Here is a 25,504-nt window from a genome sequence, read left to right on the forward strand (position 1 = left end):
GAATGGTGCGCCAGTCCGGAGGGTTTCTTTACGAGAAAGAAGCGGGAATAGAATCCCCTGTTCCTGTGAGAAAAAGGGACCAGTTCTATTGCTCCTTTGCCCAGCATCACTTGTACTTCCTTGAGGAGTTGGTTCACTCTCGGGGCGGAGGGCCTGACGGGAGAACATCCGGTGGTGTCTGTATGAATTCCAGAGTATAGCCTCTGGCCACTACATCGAGCACCCACCTGTCTGATGTTATTGCTGCCCATTGAAGGAAATAAGAAGTGATGCGACCTCCAACCCTCGAGATTGGTGAGGGGGAAGTACGCTGGTATGGCTGGTAGGTCATTGTTTCCTGCCCGTATCCCTTCCTCAGGCAGCCACTCTTCCTCTCGCTGGATGTTTATAGGCCGCGGCAAGCGGTAATGTTGATGCTGTTGGTGGTACTGTTGCCGGGGTCCTGTGGAGGAAGGCTGATACTGGGGTCTGTACTGATGGTAGCCCCCTCAAAAGGAGTAACCTCCTCTACCCCTTGCTCCACTAAAGGGTTGCTTCTTATACTGTAGGTACCTAATGATTTAGCTGTATCCATATCCGTTTTGATGGCTTATAACATGTTGTCGACATGCTTTCCAAACAGACTTTCACCATCAAATGGCATGTCGAGAACCCGGCTCTGGACCTCCGGTCGGAAGGAGGTAGACTTTAGCCATCCTTGCCTAAGCAACACTGCTGCCCCAGCTAATTGTCTGAAACCTTTTAAAGAAATGTCTATTGCGCTATCTATAATCTCTGCCGCAATCCGTTCCCCTTCCTGCAACACCTTCTTCGCTTCCACCTTGACATCCTCCGGCAAGAGATCCAAGAAAGCAGACATGTCTGCCCACATCTGGCGATCATATCTCCCTAGGATGGCCAGGGAATTAGCTGCCTTGACTGTGATCGCCGCTACAGAGGATAATTTATTTCTGATATTATCCAATCTCCTCCCTTCTTTGTCTGGGGGAGATGCTATAGGGTGTGGAAGGGTTTCTAGAACGTCGCTGCGCCGCCTGCAATATCACTGAATCCGGTTTCGATAGCAACACTAAACAGGCCGGAGAGTCATCCGTGGCCTTATATTTCTTTTCTAGCCTTGCCATTTGTGAAGGCACTGTCGCCGGATTCTTCATCGCCTTCAACCCTTCCTGCCATAAGAAGTCTACTATCGGTATAGCCTTTACCGATCTCTTTGATGGCTCCTTGAAGTCGTAAAGAAAGCACTCTGTTTCATGAGAAATAACAGAGGCCAAATCGCTTTGCCGCTCTCTCAATCAAATTATGAAAACCTCCTATGTCCTCTGGAGGCGAATCCACCGGACCTGCTGGAGGTGGAGATGGTGTGGGGACGAGGTAATCATCCCATTCACTGGCCACTGAATCTCTTATCTCACCCTCTTCCCTCTCGTCGTCCGATGAGGGATGATCTTCTTGCGTTTGGCTCCTCAATGGTATGCCAGTGTGCGGCGTCTACGGGAGAATGGTCCTCGTGGTTTGATGAGGCGTCTGGTGGCTTTCAGGCCTGGGTGGTGTGGTAGGTGTTGATGGTGGAAATCTTCTGTAGTAGTCGTTGAGCATACATTGAAGGTCTGCCACCAATGTGCTTGGCATGGAGAGGGATAATTGTTGTTCTCTCGGGGGTATGACGTTGAAGCATAGCTGGGCTGGTACTGCCCTTCATCTTCCTCATCAAAGTCCTGACATTTTACATGCACCTGAGAAGGGCTACTAGCTGCACCAAGCATTCCCTCATCTTGGGCATATGCGTCATCGTCGTCATCCAAGAGATGTTGCAGGGGATATGGCAATACTTTGCTCAGGAGGTATGCATCAGAAGAATATCAGATGATTTCTCCCTCATGGTGATGAGTGAAAGAGGCAAGAATCTTGTTGAGAGTAAGTCATCATTGTTGACGATTGCTCCGGTGAAATCCCCAGGAGGGTCGATGGTTTATATGTTGTCATTACTGTCGACAGTTCCCTCGTCAACGGTTCCCCTGTCAGCATTTGTGTCGCCAACAGTGCTGTCGTCGCCTGTGTGCTTGACGACAGTGCCTTCTTAAACCTCATCGACAGGTGCTTTGTCGACGGTAGTGCCTTAGTCGATTGGTGGACCCACGATGTCTCCGCCGTCGACGATGTCTTTGTCGACGAAGCTTTCTTAAATATCTTAGCTGTAATTATCATCGTCGACGATAATAGTGACGACGTCATGATCTTTTGTGAGACCGCCGTTGTAAACGTCGACGACACTGTCGTTGATGTCACCGTCGTCGACGGGCGTTTCTTTTATGAAGAGAACTTTACTGAATCTTTCTGCAGTACTCTTCCTGTGCAGAGGCGAAGTAGGCTCTGAACGAACCTTTTTGGGCAAACTTGTGTGGGTCTCTGGTTGGGAAATACTCTTTTTTGCCTCAGTAGAGACCTGCTTCATCTTTTTGGCCATCTTCCTTGGTGGCTCATCAGGTAATCTTCCTCTCTCACCTGTTCTTTTTTGGGAGTGAGAAGCATGAGATGACGCTTCGCTTTCATCTGAGGAAGGATGCTCCTTGGCTTTCTGTTTCTGCAGCCACAAGAGAAGCCTACCCTCACGGTCTTGGAGGTTTTTTTTGACTGAAGGTGCGACAGATCTTTCAGTCTCTCAACTTGTGGTCTGGATGGAGACAGTAGATGCACTTTTTGTGGGGGTCATCAACATGTAGTCTCTGCTTCCCACAACTGCCACAGTCTCTGAACAGACCCTTTTTTGTCTTTTCAGACATGATATAGCTGGAAAGCTGGGTTCCTGAGAGAAAAATTTCCTGTCAGAAAAGGCAAACTGAGCAGAGCTCAGGGAGACTCCCTTCACACGACGTGCGGTAGAAAATCTGAGGGAAAGCAGCCTCTGTTGGGAGTGTTTGGGAGGGTGCTGAAGCCTGATTGGTTGGCACTGAAGTTTGGGTCTTTTCACAAAACAAAGTGGATAGGCAATAACATAACCTATGGGGCCTACTGAGGCCTACCAGTTTTAAAACGTACTGCTTTGTGTATTTAAAGTTACTGAGAGGCTCCCACCTCGACGACGGGGAAGATTCAAGCATGTGAATCTATGAAAGATCAAATACTGGAGAAAGTGCAGATACAGTGGCCCCAAGGTCACATCAAAGCGAAATGGATCAGATGCCAAGCTGAACACCACCACTTACCGACATACAAGGGAATTGCTAGCACAACAATCTCCAAACGCAGTCAGATGACTGGGGGAATTCACAAGGCGAGTTACATGCAGCTAAATGTCTTCATCAGAAAGTGTCTGCTCTTTACAACTTCTCTCCTAACTTGAACAACATCTACACACTAATGTCATGTAAATGTATATTCAAATCACTATGCAGCTTCTCTACAAATGGTTACAATAGGCAAACTACTTAAAAACCACTGTGGTCACTTACTTACTTGTTTAATGGGGCCAATGAAGCTGAGGCTGACAAGACAGAGCTAGGCTCCATATACAAACCCACCATACATGCCAAGAACCTCAGCATCGCCATCAGCGGCTAACTAGACATGACCGCCAAAGTCAACACTGTCACTACCTCATGCTTCTACAACCTCAAGATACTCCATACCAACACCCAGAAAACCATCACCCACCCACTTGTCAGAAGCAAGCTGGATTACTGAAACCCAATCTACTCCAGGATCAACAAACAATTCACCAGAAGACAGCAGACCATCCAGAACTCAGCAGCAAGACTCACTTTTGACCTCAGACACCACACCCTACCACCTCAAGGAGCTCTACTGGCACCCCATATACAAACCCACACAATTCAATCTCCTAAACCACACCATTAGGGTACTACACAATTCAGGCCAAGCATAACTAAACAACTGCATCTCCTTTTACAAACTCTCCAGACACCTCGTCTTTGCCAGACTCCAGCTCGTACAAAGCCCGATCCAATGGTTGCGCTGTCTCTTACAATGTTCCTAAAGCGTAGAACAACATGCTGCCACACATCCAAACCTCCTCATCACTTCTTGAATTTAGTAAGATTGTGAAAAACTGACTTTCTGAGCAGCCAGTCTCACTGCTTGGCACCAGGATGACCTCACCGGTTACAGTGTGCTCTACAAATCTATTAAATATTACACGTGGGTTGCCTGTCAGTGCTGTGGAGTAAGGGTATTTCAGCTGTTAGATTAATATAAAAAGAAGAAAACAGTGAGTAAGAACTTTGGGGGTATGTAGAGAACACGATTTTGACTATGTATCTGTAGGCAATGACCATCTCTGGCTAGCACTGTTAAATTCCCTGGAAACTAGAAATAACACTCTTTGAGGAATGATTTTTGAGACAGGGACGCATGGGAACAAACCACAGATGCATATTTTGTGTAGGGAAACACTTAATGGGGTAAAGACTGAAACATGGAATAGTTTTCAGCCCTTCTATATATATAACTATAACTATGCATTTTAGTTCTCTCTTCCATAAACGCACTGTTGCTGTATTCACCTGCAGAACATCAGCTGTATATGCTACCACCAATTGCTTACATTTATATAAATTCTGCATAAAGTCATAAACCTAAGCATGAAACTGGCCAACATGATCTGTAGTACTATTTTATGCAAAAGGTTTACATGTCGCTGCAGAGCATGAATATGTCATAAAGTAGCATGATACATTTACAACTGTCATACATTTTAGAATCAAGTTAAGGTAACTAAAGACAGCGACATTAGGAGCAATATTGCATAAATGAGTAATTGTGTTAACCTTCCTCCTTGTTGGCTTGAAAGCTGTTCAGTGCAGCGGTGACTACACAAACAAAGACATTTTCATTAAAGAGCATAAAACCTGGTTGTCATCTGTACTTGGCACAATTTCCTCACTAGATACCGTAGAATGGAAAACTGTGGTAAGGCATACACAAATAGCCTGACCAATCAATCCATAAAGCATTCCTGCGAGACTGGAGCTGTGAAACCCGAAGGGAAAATTGTCTTTTCACAAGTCTCTTTTTGAAAATACATTTCTTGTGTGCACCAGATTTTAAAATATCAGATTGGTAGGGCTGTTGCTCTCACTTATATGTTTCTTGGTGATCTCTGCTAAGTTTTTCTCCAAGTCTGGCACATGTTCTATCGGAGGCTATATGCATCGATGCGGAGTCAAAAATATACCTGCTGTGCTTGCTTTGATGGCTGGGATGTACTTTGCTCCTTGTCTCTGTAAATATATTGGTTGTTCGAATTATAACGATTGTGTTCTTAAAACATTTCAAAAGCTGCCAGTAATAGGTAACTGCCCGAGTTCCAATGCAGTGACATGTACGTGCAACCCCCCCCCTCTGAACTCCAAATATTCTGTAAAGAGATCTGGTTCTTTTAAGGTCCCAAACATAACCTTGATGCCTTTGCACTAATCACTGCCGGTGAAGTTCTGCATAGACAGTCCTTTGTAAAATGATGCGAGTTCCACCACTAGAGTTTACTTGATACAAACTAGAATGCTACATTGTAATCACTATGTTTACTGATATTCCTAAGGGCATCTCATATGTAGTCTTGCACTGGGAACAGGTGCAGAGATTCATCAATACCCAGTATGTTACTTCATGCTGTTCAGCTGAGAACGTCACTGAGATCAGCACACTAGAAGACCTTTACTTGGCTTTAGCTCACAGCTTTGGGCTAAAAAACTTCCAAAATCTATATCTGCTTGAATCAATGTCTGCATAGCAAGGGTGCCTTGGACTGGCCCTAATGTAATCATGATAAAAATGCACATCCGTGACAGCTGAATAGTGCAAAAAAGCAACAACTGGGGTGCAGCAGGCCAAACATACGATAAGTTCCACTCAGAGCCATTGCCCCACTAATGACGGCTCCGTCGCCATTTAGAACTCTACCTTCTTCCTAATCATGAGTGACCGGGACTAAGGAACAGGCAGAGAACATTTATGGCAATCTTTACAAGAAAAAAAGGCAACAGAGCACAGAGTTTACATCATCACTTCCTTTTACTGAAAATGCACTGTGACGTTTGCAGTTCTGGGATACTAAGTTAAACTTAAAGTTTGTTTATAGAAGTATGCAAGTTGGCTTCCATAAGAAGATAACACTAATATACAGGATGAAACCCTGACAACAAGCTCTGACAAGCCCCCACCGGTGACAATTTGTGCTGTACTTTTTCCAGCAGGCTAAATGCAACGTTGGGCGGCAAACTATATTAAAGATTCATTTGCCTGTGTGGTCTGTAGTAATGGAGACAGAAGTATCTGCACTTTCTTTTTAGATGTTTAGCTGCAAAACATTCTTAAACATATCGAATTTTTAAATATATTCAAACTGTTGGTTATGATGCAATGTTCGGTAAAATCTATCCATTAGTGCCCAAGAGCTCAGAAAGGACAGTGTTCCCTCAGAACTTTGATAAAAGCAGACAGACTCTGGCTTGTTAAAGCTTGGAATGTTACCTGAAATACCGTACCTTTCCAATTTGGAAGCTAAAGATGGTTGCATATGCACCAAATCTGTTCTAAGTGCCATATAAAGCACTTCCACTGTCCCAACAGACCAGACTATCTCTCCTAAAAAGTCTGGTGTTCAGGAACGCCACCGCCATAGTTTCCAGCTCCTTAAATGTGGCCTTGGGTGTCCATATTGCCAGTGCTGTAAAATGGTACAATAGTCGTGGTAGCACTATCATTTCAAGAATTGCTACTCTCCCTGCTACAGATAGTGGCAAGGTTTGCCAAAAAGCCATACTGGACCTTAGCAATCGTATGGAGCTCTCTATATTGCCCTCTAGGGTATCCTGTGGGTCGTGATAAATTTTGACTCCCAAGTATTGGAGACAGCTTGCAACCCATCTGACCAGACCCAGCCCCAGCGGTGGCATCACGGAGGGCCTCAAAGGAAACAATCCGGTTTTATCCCAGTTCACTCCCAGGCCAGAGTGTCCCCCAAACTGAGACAGCATCTGCTGCGCCTGAGGTAGATCTCGGTGTATATCCTCCAACAATATCAGCAGATCATCTGCATAGAGGGCTATCTGTTGCCTCTCGCCTCCACCCATTATTCCTGGACCACTCCCACCAGCTCTCGCCGCGGCCGCTAATAGTTCCATTGCCAAGGCGAATAGCAACGGCGAAAGGGGGCATCCCTGTCTAGTACCCCGCTCAACCATATAACTTCTAGATATTGTCCGCCCGTGCGTACAGAGGTGAAGAGCCTCTTGACAAAAGGTCCACGACCCCACTCCGCCCTGCTTCTTGCAGTACCACATGGCAGTCATGTTGTCTGTGAACACCAACACTATTTTCCTTTGGAATGAGACACAAGGAATACTTTCAATGCAAGCCTGATTGCCCTGAGCTCCAGAAGGTTGATGTGGAGCCTGAACTCTGCTAAAGACCAGATGCCTCTGATCTCTGCCTCCCCCATATGGCCTCACCATCCCAGGACTGGCATCTGTCACTAATGAAGAGATCTGGTTGGGGAAGGGAGAGGAATCTGCTCTGACTCAATCTCCATTCGAAAGCCACCACTACAGATCTTACGCAGTTCCCTCCGATATCTGGACCATGTCAGAGAGATTCGCCTGATGCTGTGCCCACTGGAACTTCAGGTTCCACTGTAGACCACACATATGCCATCTGGCATGTGTCACCAGCATGGTGTAGGAAGCCAGGAGGCCCAGCAGTCTCAGAGTAATTCTCAGTGAAACCCAGGAGAGAGGTCGAAACATTGGTCTCATAGTGTGAATATCTTGGACTCACTTTTCGGGGGGATAGGCCCGAAACTGCACTGTGTTCAGAGCAGCTCAGATGAAAGGGAGCATCTGAGAGGGAGAGAGATGCGGCTTTGGCATGTTTGTAGCGAACCTTAGCAAATGCAGGAGGTTCGCTGCAGTCTGAAGGTGAGAGATAACAGCATAGAGCGAGCTTGCCATCAGCAGCCTGTGTGGTGCTGGTAAGGCATGGTAAACAAGTCCTTGTGACCTACCACAAACTGCAAGTAACTTCTGTGGGCAGGCAGGACAGGAATGTGGAAATAGGCGTCCTACAAGTCAAGCGCTACCATCCAGTCTCCAGGGTCCAAGGAAGATAGGAACTGAGCTAGAGTGAGCATTTTTAACTTCTCCTTTCTAAGGAAGTGATTGAGGGACTAGAGGTCTAGGATAGGACGAAGGATCTTGTCCTTTTTGGGCACCAGAAAGTAGCAGGAATAACAACCACAACCTACTTCTGGCTCAAGGACCCTCTCATTGGCTCCCTTGGCCAAGAGAGCCGTAACCTCCTTGCAAAGAAGTGCCAGATAATCCTCAGGTATCCGATCGGAGGATGGTGGCATGGCCGGAGGGGTTGACTGCAAGGGCAGCGAGTAGCCACTTCGGACTATCTGCAAAACCCACCATGTCCATCATGACTGATTCCCAGGTGAGGCAGCTAATGGCAGATCTCCAGGATGGAGCAACAAACTAGGATGATTTGAGGGCTGCAGCTGGAGCGGCCGTGTACTGGGTAGACTGCTGGATCCCTTATCCATGAGCACGTGGCTCGGTGGCTGTTGGGGAACAGACAGCTGGGTGGCCATTCCGTAGCTACGAATAGGGTGAAAAGTGTGTGGTGGGTGAGGAGCGAATGAAAGGCCAAGGGATCGAGCCGAAGCCTGGGAATCCTTAAAACACTTGAGCGCTGAGTCTGCTTTGTCTTCGAAGAGAAGGGTGCCATTGAAGGGCATGCTCATGAGTGTTAGACATCCCCCGAAAAGCCAGACGTCCTCAACCAGGCGTGGCGTCGTAAGGCCACCGTCTATGTAACCAATCTGCCCAGTGAGTCGGTTGTCTCCAGCCCACAACGTATGGTGAACTTGGCTGCATCCCTTCCGCCAGCAAAGACTGGGGAAGAGAACGGCCAGTGCCTCCTCCAGGATCTGCAGCAGCACCTGCATGACCATATCCTATGGGATATGGGAACAGCAGCCAAAAAGGCATGCAGTGTTTTCAGACCGCAATGCCAGATTTGAGGAAGAGAATTTTTTTTGCCCCAAGTTGATCCAGTCCCTCTGATTCCCTAGCCTGGAGTGCAGAAGGGAATGCACCCGATGAAGAAGCCTCGATGACAAGACTCTTAGGCATAGGGTGTTGGGTTAGGAATTTTGGGTTGTTTGGCACAGGCTGATAGCAGTGGGAAATTGTCCTGTTCACAGGAGCCCTTGAGCTGGGTCTGATATGTGCCCAAGTAGGACATCAGTGAGAGATTCATTAAAAGGTAACAGTAGATCTGAGGTGGAAGCCCCAGGCTGAAGCACCCCAGTCAGGAGGTTAGTCCTGACTGCCACAGAAGGTAGCTCAAGGTCAAGGACCTCAGTCGCCATTCTCACCACCATAGAATACGATGCTCTCTGCTCCATAACCATGGTAGGGGGGAGAAAGCATGCCAGCGTCAGGAGAGGTATCCAGACCAATAGCTTTGCCCACTTTCTGTGCCCAGTCCATTTCAGGGTCTTTCAACTGAAATTCTAAAGGGTCCTGCAACCCCTCCACACTTACCCCATTCCCATAAGAATAAGGATCCAACCTGGGGAATGTAGGCCCCATAAAATAAAGGACCATTGTTGAGCAACGTCTGTCCACCTTTGGGTCGGATTCAGATATAAGCATGGGTTTGAAGTTGATTGTGGGCCCGACCGATGTCGGAAGAGTCAACATCTTCGCCGCACCTGTGTAAAGTCGCATTGGCACATCTGGTGTCAGCATGGAGCAGACAACAAATCCCTAGGGGCCCGCCGGGGCCAAAGCTTCTGGCATGGAACCTGAAGGGGCCCTCCCTGTCCCCACTTGGCCTGAAGACATCGTATGGGGGTCGGTCTTCCCAAAATGTAGGCACATTGCCTCACATAATTCTTTGAGTTGTGCAGAGGTGGCTCTGGCACACGGAAACTCAGGGAGGTGCGAGTCGTCCCAGAAACAGGCTATGAAGACAGAGGCCTACAGCATAGAGGTTCTTCCTGTGTTGCTTCGTCCGAACAATGAGCCGAAGTTGAAGAAGGTTTGTTCTTCACTTCCTCTTTTGTGACCTGAACGTCCAGAGGATTTCAAGTGGGCCGAAAATGAGTGGTGTTGCTTCTGCGAGCAATCACGTGCCCTTCCTCTCAATCAAAACCAGGAGCGACTGAGTCGAGCGCCGGGCCGAAATGAGCTTCAGGGACCGCTCTCTCAAAGCTTTCGGGTTCACGGCCCGGCACTCAGAGCACGACTTCAGGTCGGTGTCACGCTCCAGCCACCACAAACAGACGAGGTGTGGATCCGTCACCGACATCATGCGGTGAAAGGAGCAACACAGCTTGATATCGGTCTTACAGGTTGTCCTCGACGCACCAAAAAGTGTCAAGTAACTCGACAAAACGTTCGAAGTCAGTCCAAAAAAATGACTGAAGGGAGCTCTTCTCTGGATCTGCGCATAGGCTGGCACGGAAAGAAAAGAACTGACATCAGCGCACTGGGATGCCGCCAATATATGACCATGTCATCACAGCAAACACGTCAACAACACAAATGGAGTCAACCAACGCCACCTGATAGCGCGCAAAGTTACTGCTCAAAGAAAGAATTCCGGATCCATTGTGCCATCTGGATGACCTTTCTAAGGTAAGGAATCTGCAATTGGAAGTCTCTATCAGATATCCTGTAACAATAAGGAGAGCCTTTAAAAGGAGAAGGGTGGGTTGCATGTTGAAAGATGCCAACACTGGAGAGCTAAAGTTACAGGTAAGTAACTTATTTTCCTCTCCAGTATTGGATCTACCATAGATTCACATGCTTGAATTAGAACAACAAGCAGATACCGTTCCTGTACAGTCTGTAGGAAAGTACCTTCTTTTTGGCATGGTTACCCACACCTTTTGCCTGCTGTCAGTGGGTTTTGACATGGTTCACTGGGATCCTGCTAACCAGGTCCCCAGTGACTATGCTCTCTCCCTCCTAATTTGGTTACTTACGACTTAGCACACCGCGCAATTGGCATACTGGTGCCCCCATGTAAGTCCCTTGTATATGGTACCTAGATACCAACGGCATAGGGCCATCAGGGGATCCCCATGGGCTGCAGCATGTACTATACCCTCCTTGCATAAACCGGTTTGCACCAGTCCAGGGACCCCTGGTCCCTGCTCTGGCACGAAACTGGACAATGGAAAGGTGAGTGACCACTCCCCTGTCCATCACTACCCCAGGGGTGGTGCCCAGAGCTCTTCCAGGTGGCAACTTGATTCTGCCATCTTGAATCCAAGGTGGGCAGAGGCCCCTGAGAGCGTCTGAGTGGCCAGGTCAGGCAGGTGATGTCACAGCCCCCTCCTGATAGATGGTCACCCTGATAGGTGACCAATCCCCCTTCCTGGGCTATTTAGGTCTCCCTCCAGGGTGGGCCTTCGGACTCGACATGCAAGATTCCAGCAGGACTCCTCTGCATCGTTTACTTCATCTTCTAGCCACCTGGACTGCAACTGGAGCACCCAGGAACCGACAATCTGCAACTACTCCAATTTTCAACATTGTTTCTCCGACTCCTTCTAGCAACTGCAACATTTCCCATGGCTGTAAATTCTCCGAGGGTGACGAGTCTTCAACCTGCCCAAAAAGCAAGAAGGGAAGGAGTCACTCCTCTGCATCCGCACACACAGACTGCAACAACGTCTGGCTGCCTGGATCTACTCTACTGTAAACCTGTGTGATTCATACAATACGGTTGGTGGTCTGGAGTGGTCCTCTATACCAGCTGTCCAACCTGAGAGATGGTGAGCTCTTGCCTCTCCTTGCAGGAGAGCGCCCCAATTGCCCGCACTCTTGCAACTACCAAGGCTTGTTTGTTGCTCCTCCAAGGGATCTTCAGGCTCCGTTTAGCCCTGGTGTCCAGCACTCTTCCCTGCAAAGCATGGTCTCCTGCTTGCTGCTCCAGCAACCCCTCTCCAGGTGTGCTGAGTGGGCCTCACTGTGACTCCTGTGCCTGCTGCCTGTGAGTTGCCTGTGGGGGCTGCCCCCTAGTCTTCCGACTCTCCTCACAGCTGAGGGTCATCTGGGACTCCCCTCCTTGGGTTGAGTCCCCTTGGACCTTGCTGGCCCCCGGCAACTCTGCAACTATTCATCTGCGACTTTTGTCTTTGTCAAGGCTTGTTGGTGGTTTTCTAACACCACTGACAAACTCTTTTTCTGTCGTGGGACATCGTCTGCATCACTTCTGGAACCCTTCTCCTGCTCCAGTGCTGCACAGCTGACTCCTTGTCTTCACCATCAACAGGGTCCTGCATCTCCAGAAGGGTGGGTAGTGGCTCCTGACCTAAGCGGACACTCAAACGCTAACTGGACTTGGTCCTCTTCTTTTGCAAGCCCTCCTCTGTCAAGATCCACCTTTGGTTTCTTCCAGTCTTGCTTGGGTCTTGCGCAGTCCTTATCCAAAGTTTACCTGTGGGTTTGGGGGGAAAACTGGCACTTACCTCTTCTGTCCTGGTCGCTGGGGGGCACCTTGGTACTTACTTCCCTTTTGGGGTTCCTAGTTCTTCCAGCTCCCCTCTACCGATTCCACTTCCTTGGGTGGGGGAACCACCTTTCACATTCCTCTTACTTAGTATATGGCCCCTAAGGTCTTCATTATTTTCTATTATTTTACTGTTTGCTGTTGCTTTCTATGCTAATCCCTGACTTCTAATGTATATAAAATAGTGTGTTTACTCACCTCCTAATGGAGTATTGCCTATACAGTATTTTAGTAATTGTGTTACCATAATAAAGTACCTTTATTTTTTAACACTGTGTGGTTCTTTCATGTGTGTAAATGCTGTGTGACTGTAGTGGTACTGTGTAATCTTTGCACGTCTCCTAGATAAGTCTTGGCTGCTCACCCACGGCTACCTCTAGGAAGTCATGGCTTCTTAGACACTGTCTGCACCTCACTAATAGGGGATACCTGGAATAAAGTGATAACACCATAGGTGCTCACCACACACCAGCTTCCTAGAATATATATATATATATATATATATATATATATATATATATATATATATATATATATATCACATACATTTATATCTGTATATGCACATTAAGCAAGCGCGTAATCGAAAAAGGCTCACCTTGTAGAAATAAATGGCGTAACACCGCCTGTCCAACACACCGAGTCACTGCGCTGTGTCAATTCCAGGCAATAATGTTGGCTGAAAATATGGGCGGCATTCTTCCATGTTGCAGAACAACATATCTTCTCAAGAGGCACTCCAGCAGACAACGCAGTCAAGGTAGAGGCCTCTAGTGAAATGCGCTTTGACTTTAGCCGTCAGAGGTCTGTAAACTTTGTAATGACAGTACTGGATGGTTGATGAGATGCATTGAGTGATGGTTGCCTTTGTGACGAGGGTGCCTTCACAAGTATTATAGGATATTAATAGTTGGTCAGTTTTCCTGATCTGTTTGGTGTGATGCAAATAGACCTTCAAACGTCTTTTGACATCTAATGTATACAGTGATCTTTCCACTGCTGACTGCGGACTGGGAAAGAAAGTTCTTAGTGTTACAGGCTCATCAAGATGAAAATCAGAAGGAACCTGGGGGATAAATTTTGGATTGGTTCTGAGAATAACAGTTGTCTGTAAAGTGTAGGAAATGCTCTTTAATTGTAAATGTCTATTTCGCTTACTTTCCTGCCTGATAACACCAGCAGTAATGCTACTTTCCATGTCAGGAACTCGAGGTCCACCTTCTGTATTGGTTCAAATGGACTCTTCATTAACTGTGCTAGCACTACATTCAGGTGCCACGCAGGGAGAGGAGCCCTTATTGGAGGGGAAACCCCTGAAAAGTCATTTAACGAATTGCTTAATCCCACTGGACTACAAAGACTGAGAGGACAAAGGTAATCTTTATCTTGATATTGTACTTTAACTGATGCATGGACGAATCCTGATTATTCCAGTGAGATGAGATAAGGCAGAATTTGTTCTGGTGATGCTTGAAGAGAATGCACAATTGATTTTTGGCACTAGAGATAGAAAAGCTTCCATTTCAATCTATATGTTTTTGTAGTGGTGTCCGCTCTGGCTTTTGCGGGAATGCCTTTGCAGTCATGAGGCATATTTAGATCTGCAAACACATGGAATTAAGGAACAATGTGAAGAAGTGGAAAGTCGTTGAAGTCTGGATGAAGAATGAGGCCTGGTTCATCGTCAATAGTGTCCTGGATGGTTTCAGGTAAATGTGGTTGGTTTTTGACAACCAGAGCACCTCTCTGAACCAATGCTGCCTGGGCCACCTGGGAGCTATCAGGATCAAGCAACACCGGTCTGCCTTAATCTTGCTGAGAACACTTTGTATAAGAGGTATCGGGGGAGGAATATGCATAGATTCCGGACCATATGATCTAAAACACATCCCCCCCTCAACCCTGGTTGTGGATGCCAACTTGCAGGCATTTCCAGTTGTTTCAAAGAGATTTAGATCCTGCTTGCCCCAGAGAGAAGACCTCTTTCAGAGACGCCTCCCTGAGCTCCAATCGTGGCAGCTGTTCCTTGTTCACACTGGTGTATCCGCTAAGATGTTGTTTGTCCAGGGAACATGTTCCGCTCAAAGCTTTATCCCGTATGTCATTAACCCATTCCAGATCTCTTGAGCATCCCTGGAAAGGGCTAGCGATCTTGTGCCTCCTTGTTTGTTCACATAGTGCCTTGCTGGTGGTATTTTCTGTGCGAACACTTTCTAACCAGTTACCCTTGGTAGGAAAGCTCGACGACTCAGATTGCTATGAGCTCCAGGATACTGTTCTTGCTCTTTTGATCTGGAGACCATCGTCCACTGATTTACAGATCCTCCAGATGTTCATCCCAGCCCTCTAAGAAGTCACTTGTGGTTATCACTTAACTGGGTATTTGAGGCAGGAACATTAGGCCGGTGGCTAGACTGTTGGCTTGTGCTCACCGGGTTAGAGCTTTTGACATGACTGGAGTGATCTTTATAAGATCAGCAAATGATCCTTCTGTTTGGACCTCTGTTTTGCCTGCCTAGTTCTTCCTGTTTCCTGTCTCAGTTTCAGGAGAGAAAAGGGCCCAGACATGTCGCAGAGAACATCATCCTTAGGAACTATTTGAACAGACACACTGAAATGGACTTTGTCAACAGTCTGAGGGCGAATTCCTCGAGTCTTCACTGTCTGTCCTGAGATAAAAATGCTGTGTCTTGGGTGGCACCCAAGGTTGCTCCCAGGAATATTATTTTGTTTGATGTCACAAGTCGATGATTTCTGCTGGTTGTCAGTAGGACCAAAGCTTAACAATGTCAGGCAAGCTTCTGTAGCTCAACAGACGGTCGGTGCTTTTATCAGCCAATCATCAACGTATGGGAAAACTTAATAACCCTTTTTTCTTAAGGAAGCTGCCACAGGAGCTAGGCATTTGATAAAGATGCGGGGATCTGAATTGAGATAAAATGAGATGACTTTGAACTGACACCTAGAGCTAGCTACAGTGAATCTTTGAAATTTTCGATGTTTGGGATGTGTGGGGATATACAAAATATGCATCCTCTAGATCCAGGGTTGTCATGTAATCTCAGTGGTTGAGGAGATAGAGGATGTCTTGAAGGGTTACTATGAAAAAGGATTGCTTCCATGGATATTTGTTCAATTTTCGGAGATCCAAAATGGTTAGCCATGCCCCAGATTTATTTTTTTATGAGGAAAAAATGAGTAGAAACCCATTCCCTTTTGGTGATGAGGGGCTTTCTCCATTGCTTAAGATAATGAGGGCTTCCTTCTGGAGTAAGTGAAGATGAGGTGGATGCAGTAGTAGGTGGTCTTTTAATGAATTCCACAGTATGATCGTAGGTGATGAGGACTAATGCCCATCTGTTTGATGCTTGCCACCAATGGTGGGAGAAGTGAGAATCTTTTGCACCCACTGTTTAGGTAGTGTTGGATGTAACCTGCCCTAGAGGGAGGTCACAGTTTTCTGGTAGTGTCTCTTCCCTGGGGGATCTGCTTTCACAAAGGAGCTTGTTTATTATAAGCTGCTGCAGGCAGTGTTCGATAGGACTGCTGCTTGTAGGATGGCCTACACTGCTGTTGGTAGGGCGGATATAGTTGAAAACGCTGGTAACCACCTGTGTAGGATGTAAAACTCCTTTCTTTTGCTTCTCAAAAGGGCACTTTCCGAAACTGCAGTGTACCCAAAGTTTTGCAGTGGCAGTATCTGCTTTAATGGCCTGCAAGGCATCATCCATATGTTTTTCAAGTAGGGCTTTGCTGTCATATGACATGTCCAGAATCTTACTCAACCTCAGGCTGGAAAGACGTGGTCTTCAACCACCCCTGCCGTCTTAAAAACGCGGATTCAGTCATCTGCAGGAACTCAGTGGAGGCTATATCCATAGCACAAGCAATGATCTCCAAAAAAGTTCCTCCGAGTACTTCTTGTAGGATTTGTTTTTACCTCCGCTCTTTTGTCCTTGGGCACGAGATCTTTGAAGGCACTAATGTCAGACCACATTTGCTGGTCATACCAGCCCAATATGGCTAAGGAATCAGCAGCACAAACTGGGATTGCTTACAGGGGAGAATATTTTACCAATGTGGTCCAGGAGTCTGCACTCCCTAGCCGTTGGAGTGAAGACAGGTGTGGATGGATTTCTGGACCGGCACGGAGCTGCTTGAGAGATGACTGAGTTCGGCTTCCGATGCTCTACTAGACAGGCAGGTGAATCTTCTATGGCCTTGCATTTTTGTAAATTTGCCGTAAAAATGCCTCAACAGGCGCAGGATTCTTCACAATCTTTGTGCCTTCTTCCCAGATGTAATCCACTATAGGGATTTCTTGCGAAGATCACTTGGTAGGCTCTTAGAAATCTAAGAAGACAGACTGCTTAACTGTCAGTGGCAGTTGTAACCTTTTTGCTTCTCTCTCCATCAGATTGTGGAGACTCCCAATGTCACCCAGAGGGGAATCCACTGGCTGCAGCGCAGGTGGTGATGGAGTAGGGAGTAAAGAATCATTACATTGGTTTGGGATGGACAGAGTATCTGCTATTATTCCTTTTTCTCCATCATGGTCCGATGATGAGGGATCATCCCTAGGAAGTGCCGCAATGTTGTATGCAGGAGTAGACCCGGGTGTAAGGGTGGTGGAAAAGTGTGGAAAATGGATTTCTTGACTTGGTGTGAGGGATCCATTTTGTCTAGCCTTTAACTCCATTCAGTACATGCTACAAGCAAAATCGGATGCCTTCAGCAGTTGTGCTTGTTTCGTTTCATAAAAATGTGCTGGTTTCACAGAAATGTTTTCAAAACTTTGCAGATGGCTTAAGCGCCCATCTTGTTCACAGAAATGTTACTTTGTGCTTGAACATCCTGTTCTTGTGGTTCAACTGTGTCATAGGAAACGCTTGTTTGAACGTGTTTGGAATTTATGGTGCGTGTATGGTGTGGTAGAGTAGGTACTGCAATAAAGGCATATTGGGGGGAAGGGAGTAGTTGCACTTAGCCAGAGATTGTCATGGACACTCTGTGGGTGTGACCCGCGGTGGCGAAATAAAATGCTATCTTGAAGCCTACTCTGAATCCTTGTATTCTATCTTGTGGACATCATCCTCATACAAGAAGAGGCTTGTGAACAGACTTCACAAAAGGTCTTGGTGTCCTCAGAGATGGAGGCGTGAACACTAGGCTGTTTTGAGGAAGGTTAGTTAATAGGCTCTGGAAACCATTTTTAGCAGCCCTGCAACATCCCTTGGAAATCTTGAAACAGGATCAAAGGAACCTGCACCATACCCTCTTGTAAAGGAGATTGGCCATGATGCTGGACATGTTCTCTGTTTAGGCCTGTTAGCATATCCCTTTTTCTGAGGATCATAATGTTCGTCATAATACTGGTCATCATTCTCATCCTAAGATTTGACATGGAGTTCAGAAGGGCCGTGGGCTGCACTGAACATGTCATCATCTGACTCTTCGACATCAAGAAGGTGGCTTAGAGGGAAAGGAGACACTTTGCTTGGGGAAGTTATGTTCAGGCAGGAGGAATGTTATTTATATTGTATTCTCGTCGCCTATCATCAACAACATTGTCGCCGAGTCCGTAGTGATAGTTTGCAGCTGCAAGGACTTTTTCGCGACTTTCAACACTGAAAAATGTATTTTTGTCCACAGGACTCTTGTCAATGGCGTTGTCATCAACAGCTGTACAGGTGCCAACGGCTGAGCTTTTGTGAACGTTATCTTCACAGAATGGATCGACTTCGACAATGAAATGGATGGTGTTGTCAATGTAGCCGTCGTTAATCCCGATATGGATGTCACTGTAGAGACTGTCGTCGTCGATGCTGGAATTCTAAACTGCAAGGTCGCAGTCGATTAAATTTTTTAAACAATCCTTGGCTTCATCGTTGGCGCCCCTGAGGATTTCTCTATACCCACGAATGACTTAGTAGATGGAGTGGTGGGTTCAGACCTTACAGTTTCAGGAAATTTTTTCTTTTGTCTCTCTTAGGGAACTGTATCTGATCGACTCATGGTGGGTCTTTAAGGCCTTTCCAGACTTATGATGTCCCCTGGTGATGAACCTTTCCCTCTTGGGAGACCTTTTCTGAGGTTGAAGAGGTGTCACTGTCTTCTTCCTCAGAAAGAGGAGACATTATAGATTTAAATTTTTGAAACAAAAGAAGATGCCTCCCTTCCCAATCCTTTAGGGTTTTATTAGAAAAGGTACAAAAGATTTTTCAGCATTTTACCTTGTGTGTAGGGGGAGGCAGTATATACAGTCCTTGTGGGGTTCCTCAGAATGAAGTATTTTCTTCCCACAGGTGCCACAGGGCCGGAAAAGGCCTTTCTTACATGACTCTGACATGGTAGTAAATAGAAGATAAGTCTTTTTCAAACTGTTGAAGAGAACTAAGCAGAGCTCAGGGAGACTCCCATCACACAATCTAGGGGCATCAGCCTCTGTGTGGAGTATGGATTGGCTGGAGTCCTGTCCCTTTTAATTTCATTTCCATTACAGCCTATGGCAATGTTATGTACTGCTTTGTTAAGGTATTGTGAAACTCTCACTTTGATGACATTCAAGCATGTGAATCTATGAAAGATCCAATACTGGAGAATAATATTTATCAATGATTTGCAACTGCAACATTAGTCACAAACCACTGAAAAGTTATTGATATTTCAAAATATGTGGGAAAGGATTCTCAAGGGAGAAGCTGCCACAGGGGTTACTTTCCCATTTGGAAATCGTGTTGGGCAGCCACGGCAGGGAGCTGAAATGTACACAAATGAGAGACTTTTTAAAAAAGCTACACTCGTCCCTAAATAAATTTGTTAATGTTTGGAAATGCGAATGCAGGAATGGTTGCTTTCAGGTCACCATCCCTGCCTTCATAATTAATTGGAAAGTTTAGCAAATGGTAGACGGCCTAGTTAATAATAAGGCAGGTTGTTTTGCAACTCACTGCGCATGGTAAATTTGTGAAGTGACCCATCAGTACTTCAGTAGCATTACAAACTGCATCCCTATTTGCAAACCAACTGATGTGTAATTTGCACATCTCTGGTCTGGGAATGGGCAAAGTTCATTGCGTCCCCCATTCTAGTCTCATTGACAATGACCAGCTAGAAAATATCAGAGTGCACAATAAACCTTTTCCAGTGCCACTAACAACTACCCAACCAATGAAAGAATTCCAGAGACATAAACCACTTCTGGAATTGCTGGCTCTCAAGATGGCACTCCTCTTGGTTCCACAATAATACAACTGTAATTGTGGAGTCAAACAGAAACAAAGCCAGACAAGTGATAATATTAAAGACTTCTGGCAGGTCAGCACATGCATTCAAACAAACTTTGACAAAACCTATAGGTATAGGACTAGATGTCAGCAATTTGATTTTGTCAATGTCCGTTTGTCACGAATTTTGGAAAACTTTAAATCTTCTATCCCATCGCTCACATAAAAAAAATATAATTGGCTAAAAGTAAAAATATTGGTGCAGTCGTTCCTAGCACTAAAGGGAACTTCTTGGTGTGGTCCTTCAGAAAGAGCAGAATCCCACCACTCGTAGTGAAGTCCAACGATGACTGAAGTGAGCTAATCCTCTGCCCCATTATGGAGTACACTGAAGTGGGGTGAAAAACAATGTCAATGATACAACAAGAGATCAATGGCTAAAGAGGGCTGACTGAAAGATATAGAAATACACACACACACACACACACACACACACACACACACACACACACACACACACACACACACACAGATATTATTAAAATCAAAAGGTCCTAATTACCAGACCTAGAAATGGTATATGCTGCTGACAAAGCCCTAATTGACCAAAAAGGGATAGCAATGGTTAGGTCAGCAGTATCTTGCTCATTTACTGAGAAACAGCTCAAGACCACTGACTGAAGAGATCAGAAAACAGACCTAAAAAACTAAATTACATTAACTATATAACAAACCTGTCGAAATTTTGCCCTGGCTTCCTTTTCTTTCATTCTCCCATGTGCAACCAAGTAGTCAAACACTTCGCCTGTGAAAGCAAAAAAAAAAAAAAAAAAAAAAAAAGGATGACGGCAGCTAAAATATACAAGAGGGAAAGATAAGTGAAGGATAAAAATATGAATTTGGAAAGAAAGAAATGGATCGAAAACATTGGAAAGATCTACATTTATAGTTTGAATCTTTTAAACACATTTTTAAAGCAATTCAACCAAGTGTGGTTTCTTCAGAAGTCCATTTACATTCTACTAATCATTAACAAAATCAGTTCAACCTGTGTTTTCTCAGAAACTAAGTACACCACTTACTTTTTCCAGAACAAGCTTTCTCCCATGTTCCGCATTCATCTTCATCCTCTTCCAGTTTCCCCCTCATCTGATTTCTTTGTTAATTCCTTGCAGAACAGCCACAGTAGGACTCAATTATGCCCTGCAACCATTTCTGTTTCTTTTACTCTACCCTCTTATTTATCACTACCACAAATTATATTTTTATTTGTTTCTAGAATTTTAAATAAATGTGTCACACCTCATTTTCCACTATTCCTATACGATTACTCATTTGAACCAAGTAATTTAATTTAGTCCCATGGTAACTGGGGAAAGAAGAGGAAGGAGAAAACAGGTTGGATAAAAAAGATAGGTAGGAGAATTAACAGACAGGGCATAGGTAAGAAAGTGACGTGAAAACCAAATCAAGATGACAGGCAGACAGTAGGGTGGCTGGTTAGTCAGGCAGCAGACAGTACTGCCAGGGTAGAAGAGGCCTGCCATGGCAGTGGGAAAGAAAATAAATGAGAACAGAGGTAAAGGAATGAGGGAACAAACAATTTTCTACGAAATAACCAATAAAGACCAATGAAACAGAGGATTTTAGGCAGGTGGAGGATGGAGTAAATTCCAGGCAAAAAAAATAATGCGGGATAAAGCAGAGAATCCTCTATGAAATGTATTAATTCGGAATTTAAGAACTGGTATTGGATATGAGAGGAAGAGGCAAAATTATCCCAAAGCACTATTGTTACACCACAGGTACCAACAATGCGGGTAGACAGGAAAGAAAGCCACCATCTACTCATCGAGGCGAGGGGGAAGGGGAAACTATCAAAGCTCAGTGAAGTGGAAAGAGTGGTGGGGGGGAATGGCTTCATGTGATGAAAAGGCAAGAATTAAGGATACCAGGTGCGGAATCGGTATGTCAATTTAAAAGACAGATCACTATGGTCAAGAGCCATAAGATAGTCAATAGCACAAATGGATACTAGAAGGCCATTTACGCAAGGTTCTTCTCACATAGCTGCAGGCACAGTAACTGCTTGAGACAGCACATCCCTGAAACAACTTACCTCCACTAGCATACTCCATCACTAGATATAGGGTTTTCTCAGTTTCTATCACTTCAAATAATTTAACTGTAAGATAAAAGAAAGAATCTGTCAGAATTTTAAGCGATAGAGTAACCTGAATAAGAGAAGTGGGTGCATCCAACAAAAACAACATTGCCAGCTATTTGCATGATTATGACAATACTGGATCCACAGAGTTAACCCACTTTACAGCTTCAGTTAATGGTATTTAAGTGACTTTCCTTATTTCAGTGCCACTCGTGAGGGAAGTGGGACGGAACATACATACATAATTTAAGAAAATCGTGTCTATCCAATATTCAGTTCAAGGCAGGGCAAGGTTTGAATGCTCTTGTACCAAATGGCTCATGGCTAATGGCTCCTTGCCCACTACGTAAAGGAAAGCTGATAATCAGTTCACCCAAAGTGAAAGCTTTCTTCTGAGTTTCTACTGAACACCAGGTTTGTGCCTGCACAGCATGTTTCTCTTAACTGTAGTTGTCTAATGCTTCAAAGCACTGTGGACAAACTAAAAGCACTGGATAGGTTGTCTTCAGGAGTGTCTGAAGCTTTTTACTTTCAAGGCAATAAAAGAAAATCTAAAATTAAATATGCAGGTGCAAACTCTATTCCAAGTGTACCTTGAGATATGAACTTGAAGACCCATAGATACCTGAAATTAATAGGCCATATCGTTAAATTTGGGTTTATCCACAGACAGAGGTGCACTGGGAGGTCTGTCCACATCTTACTCAGTTCAAGATTTCAAGAAACTCAGGAATCTGCAGATCCATGCGCATCTTTACTACATAGCCAAATTTCTGATGTCTCCAATTCAAAGAATAGAAAGGCCAAACTATTCATCCAGATGGACCTAAACACTTCATTTAATGGAACCAGACAGGTAATCTGCCAAGCATGTAAACGTTCCACATGTATTTCAATTAACACAATGGACATAAAACACTCTGATTTTTTCACATCACAGAGAAACCTCAGTACTTTGTTACATGTTCTCTCAATACGGACAATAACTAAGTAACATAAACAAACACTGAGAATGCAATATATTAGGCACATAACTGAAAGTACCTTTTAAATACCTGATTACTTAAGGCACTGAAGAAGTCATCATATGCATTGTCACTCATTCTTGTATAACCATTAATCTATACTCTGACTCAGACATCTATCCCTTACTTAAACATCTGAAATAAAACAGACACAAACTCAACATGCACACCAATAAAACATCAAAGAATATAAGTAAAGCAAGAAACCCAGTATGACAGACTGACAAGTTACAGGAACCTAAAAAAAACATACGAGGGGACATACGAAAGGGAAAAATGGAAAACTAAATGACTGTCCCGCTAGCTCAGTCACTTAAGCACACTAATTTTCAGGTGGGTGCGCATGTGTTCATCAAAAAAGGCAGTAGCCAATAGCAGAACTGTGCTAACCCACTGCCCCTGCAATTTATTGTCATGGAGAGAAGCAGAATATGTAAGGCATTCAAATAGGCAGATGAGGGATGATGCAAAGACCCTCCATTTATTTAAGTATATGTATGTATGTAGAGTTTAAAATAAAAAAAAAACATAACAAGGGACTGGCAGACAGCTACACCTGCCATGCCCTCTTAAGAGGATCTAGCAAGGTTTATCACAGGGATTGTCAAAGGAAGTAACTAACACTAAACTCTTGCCTACTACAGTAATCTGTGTATTGCCATGTACCAAAATGTCTATCAACAGAACTTAGCAGTATAGTAACAATCCCCTTATCATTGGTTCGTCGTTACAAATCCAGGTCTTCTACATAGAACAAACTTTCTCACAAGACAGAAATTAAGCAAACAGTAAGATTACAAATACATACATAAAAAAATAATTACAGTCAGCAAAATAACATCTATTAAGGATTATCACAGTGCAAATCTACTACCCCAAGGGTTTATCCACAGTACTGAAAAACAATCCTGTTTACTAAATTCATCCGCAAGGATTCCATGTAACAAAACACCTGTCTACAGCCTTTTAACACCATGTAATAACAATCCATTCTAGGAGTCAGTTGGCTTCAATGAAAGCATTATACAATAACTAATTCTGATCAACTGCCTTTGTTATTACTTTTCACAATAAACAGACCAGGCCTACAGGATATGAAGGATTTTCCCAAGGAATCAATCAAACCTATAGCTCTTATTACTTGCTAGTCACGATAACCAACACAGGCCTACTAAATTGTGCCAAAGCGTTCACATGTGGCAACTCTCATAAGTATACACAAAAATACTGTTGGCAAAACAATATTTAGCTCCTCCTAAGAGGGTTTACAAGGAGTATAAAAAGGGAAATATTCTACCTGCCACATCTTTTCAGAAAAGGAAGGCAAACAGCAAATCTTGTGCCAACTACAGCAATCTACGAGATAGCGTGTAATGCAATAGCTGTCTGTAGGCTTTAACAGAGTGGAGTAACAATCCATCTTTAAAACCTTCACTGCCAGGCTTTTTCACCCTCAAGTGTCAGGCCTTTTTTTGGCTATTTGGGCAGTTCGCACTTAGGGCCTCATAACTTTGTCCACACAAGCTACCCACTCCAAATTTGCGTCCTTTTTCCCCAACATTCTAGGGATTCCAGAGGTACCCAGAGTGTGCGGATTCCCCTGAAGGAGACCAAGAAATTAGCCAAAATACAGAGGAAATTTGTTTAAAAAAAAAAAAGGGAAAAAACGGCTGCAGAAGAAGGTTTGTGGTTTGTTCCCTGAAAATGGCATCAATAAAGTGTTTGTGGTGCTAAAATCGTCATCTTCCCAGCTTTCAGGATCACGCAGACTTGAATCCGAAAACCACATTTTTCAACACAATTTTGGCATTTTAGTGGGACCTATCCCATTTTTACTAGATTGTGTGCCTTTGGCCTCCTTCCAGTTAGTGCCAGAAGTGGGTGTGAAACCAATGCTGGATCCCGGAAAGCAAAACATTTCTGAAAAGTAGACACAATTATGAATTCAGCAAGGGGTCATATGTGTAGACCCTACAAGGTTTTCCTACAGAAAATAACAGCTGAAATAAAAACATATTGAAATTGACTGACAGGTGGGCGGAATTTTTATTGGTATAGATGAGACAATGCTGGGTAGTAGAATTTTTTTTAATTTCTGCAGATTCCGGAACGTTCCATCACAAAAATGTGGGAAAAATGTGTGATTTCCAGCAAAATTGGAGCTTTGCAGGACATTGTGGTTAAGAAAATGGTGGAGGGTGCATGTGGAGCACACCACCCTGGGCTCACCCAGATGTTTAGTTTTCTTATGTGTCTAGGTCTTGGAGATTTTCTACATGGCAGCATCCCACAGTCCAAAAAGTGCAGCCCTCACCATTCCAAGTGGGACGATTTTGAGAGTTAGACAAGTTCTCAAGGCCCAAATGTAAAACCAAAACCCAAAATAATAAAATGTCCTCTTGCTTGCCGTGGAATAACATGTTTTAGTGTGCAGGGGAGAGCTGAAAGACAGTTACCCCCTTCAGTTTGGGTGGGGGCATAACCATGCCCATACTGGTTCGTAGCCAGCAGCCCACTATTTTTTTTTTTTATTC

At 44.7% G+C, this 25,504-nt stretch overlaps 1 protein-coding gene across 10 annotated transcripts in view; it reads right to left on the reverse strand.

The window, feature by feature from the left end:
* MARK2 (microtubule affinity regulating kinase 2) overlaps window positions 1-25,504 on the reverse strand; it is a 603,936-nt gene that overhangs the window by 289,760 nt on the left and 288,672 nt on the right. For all 10 annotated transcript variants that reach the window (XM_069207129.1, XM_069207137.1, XM_069207134.1 and 7 more), the window contains exons 5-6: window positions 21,898-21,963; window positions 20,513-20,583 (exon numbers count right to left, since the gene is read on the reverse strand). In XM_069207129.1, coding sequence (XP_069063230.1) covers window positions 20,513-20,583; window positions 21,898-21,963 — 137 coding nt within the window. The remainder of the gene's footprint in view (window positions 1-20,512; window positions 20,584-21,897; window positions 21,964-25,504) is intronic.

This window comes from Pleurodeles waltl, chromosome 9 (genome assembly GCF_031143425.1).
Source record: "Pleurodeles waltl isolate 20211129_DDA chromosome 9, aPleWal1.hap1.20221129, whole genome shotgun sequence".
In the NCBI taxonomy this organism is placed as follows: Eukaryota; Metazoa; Chordata; class Amphibia; order Caudata; family Salamandridae; genus Pleurodeles; species Pleurodeles waltl.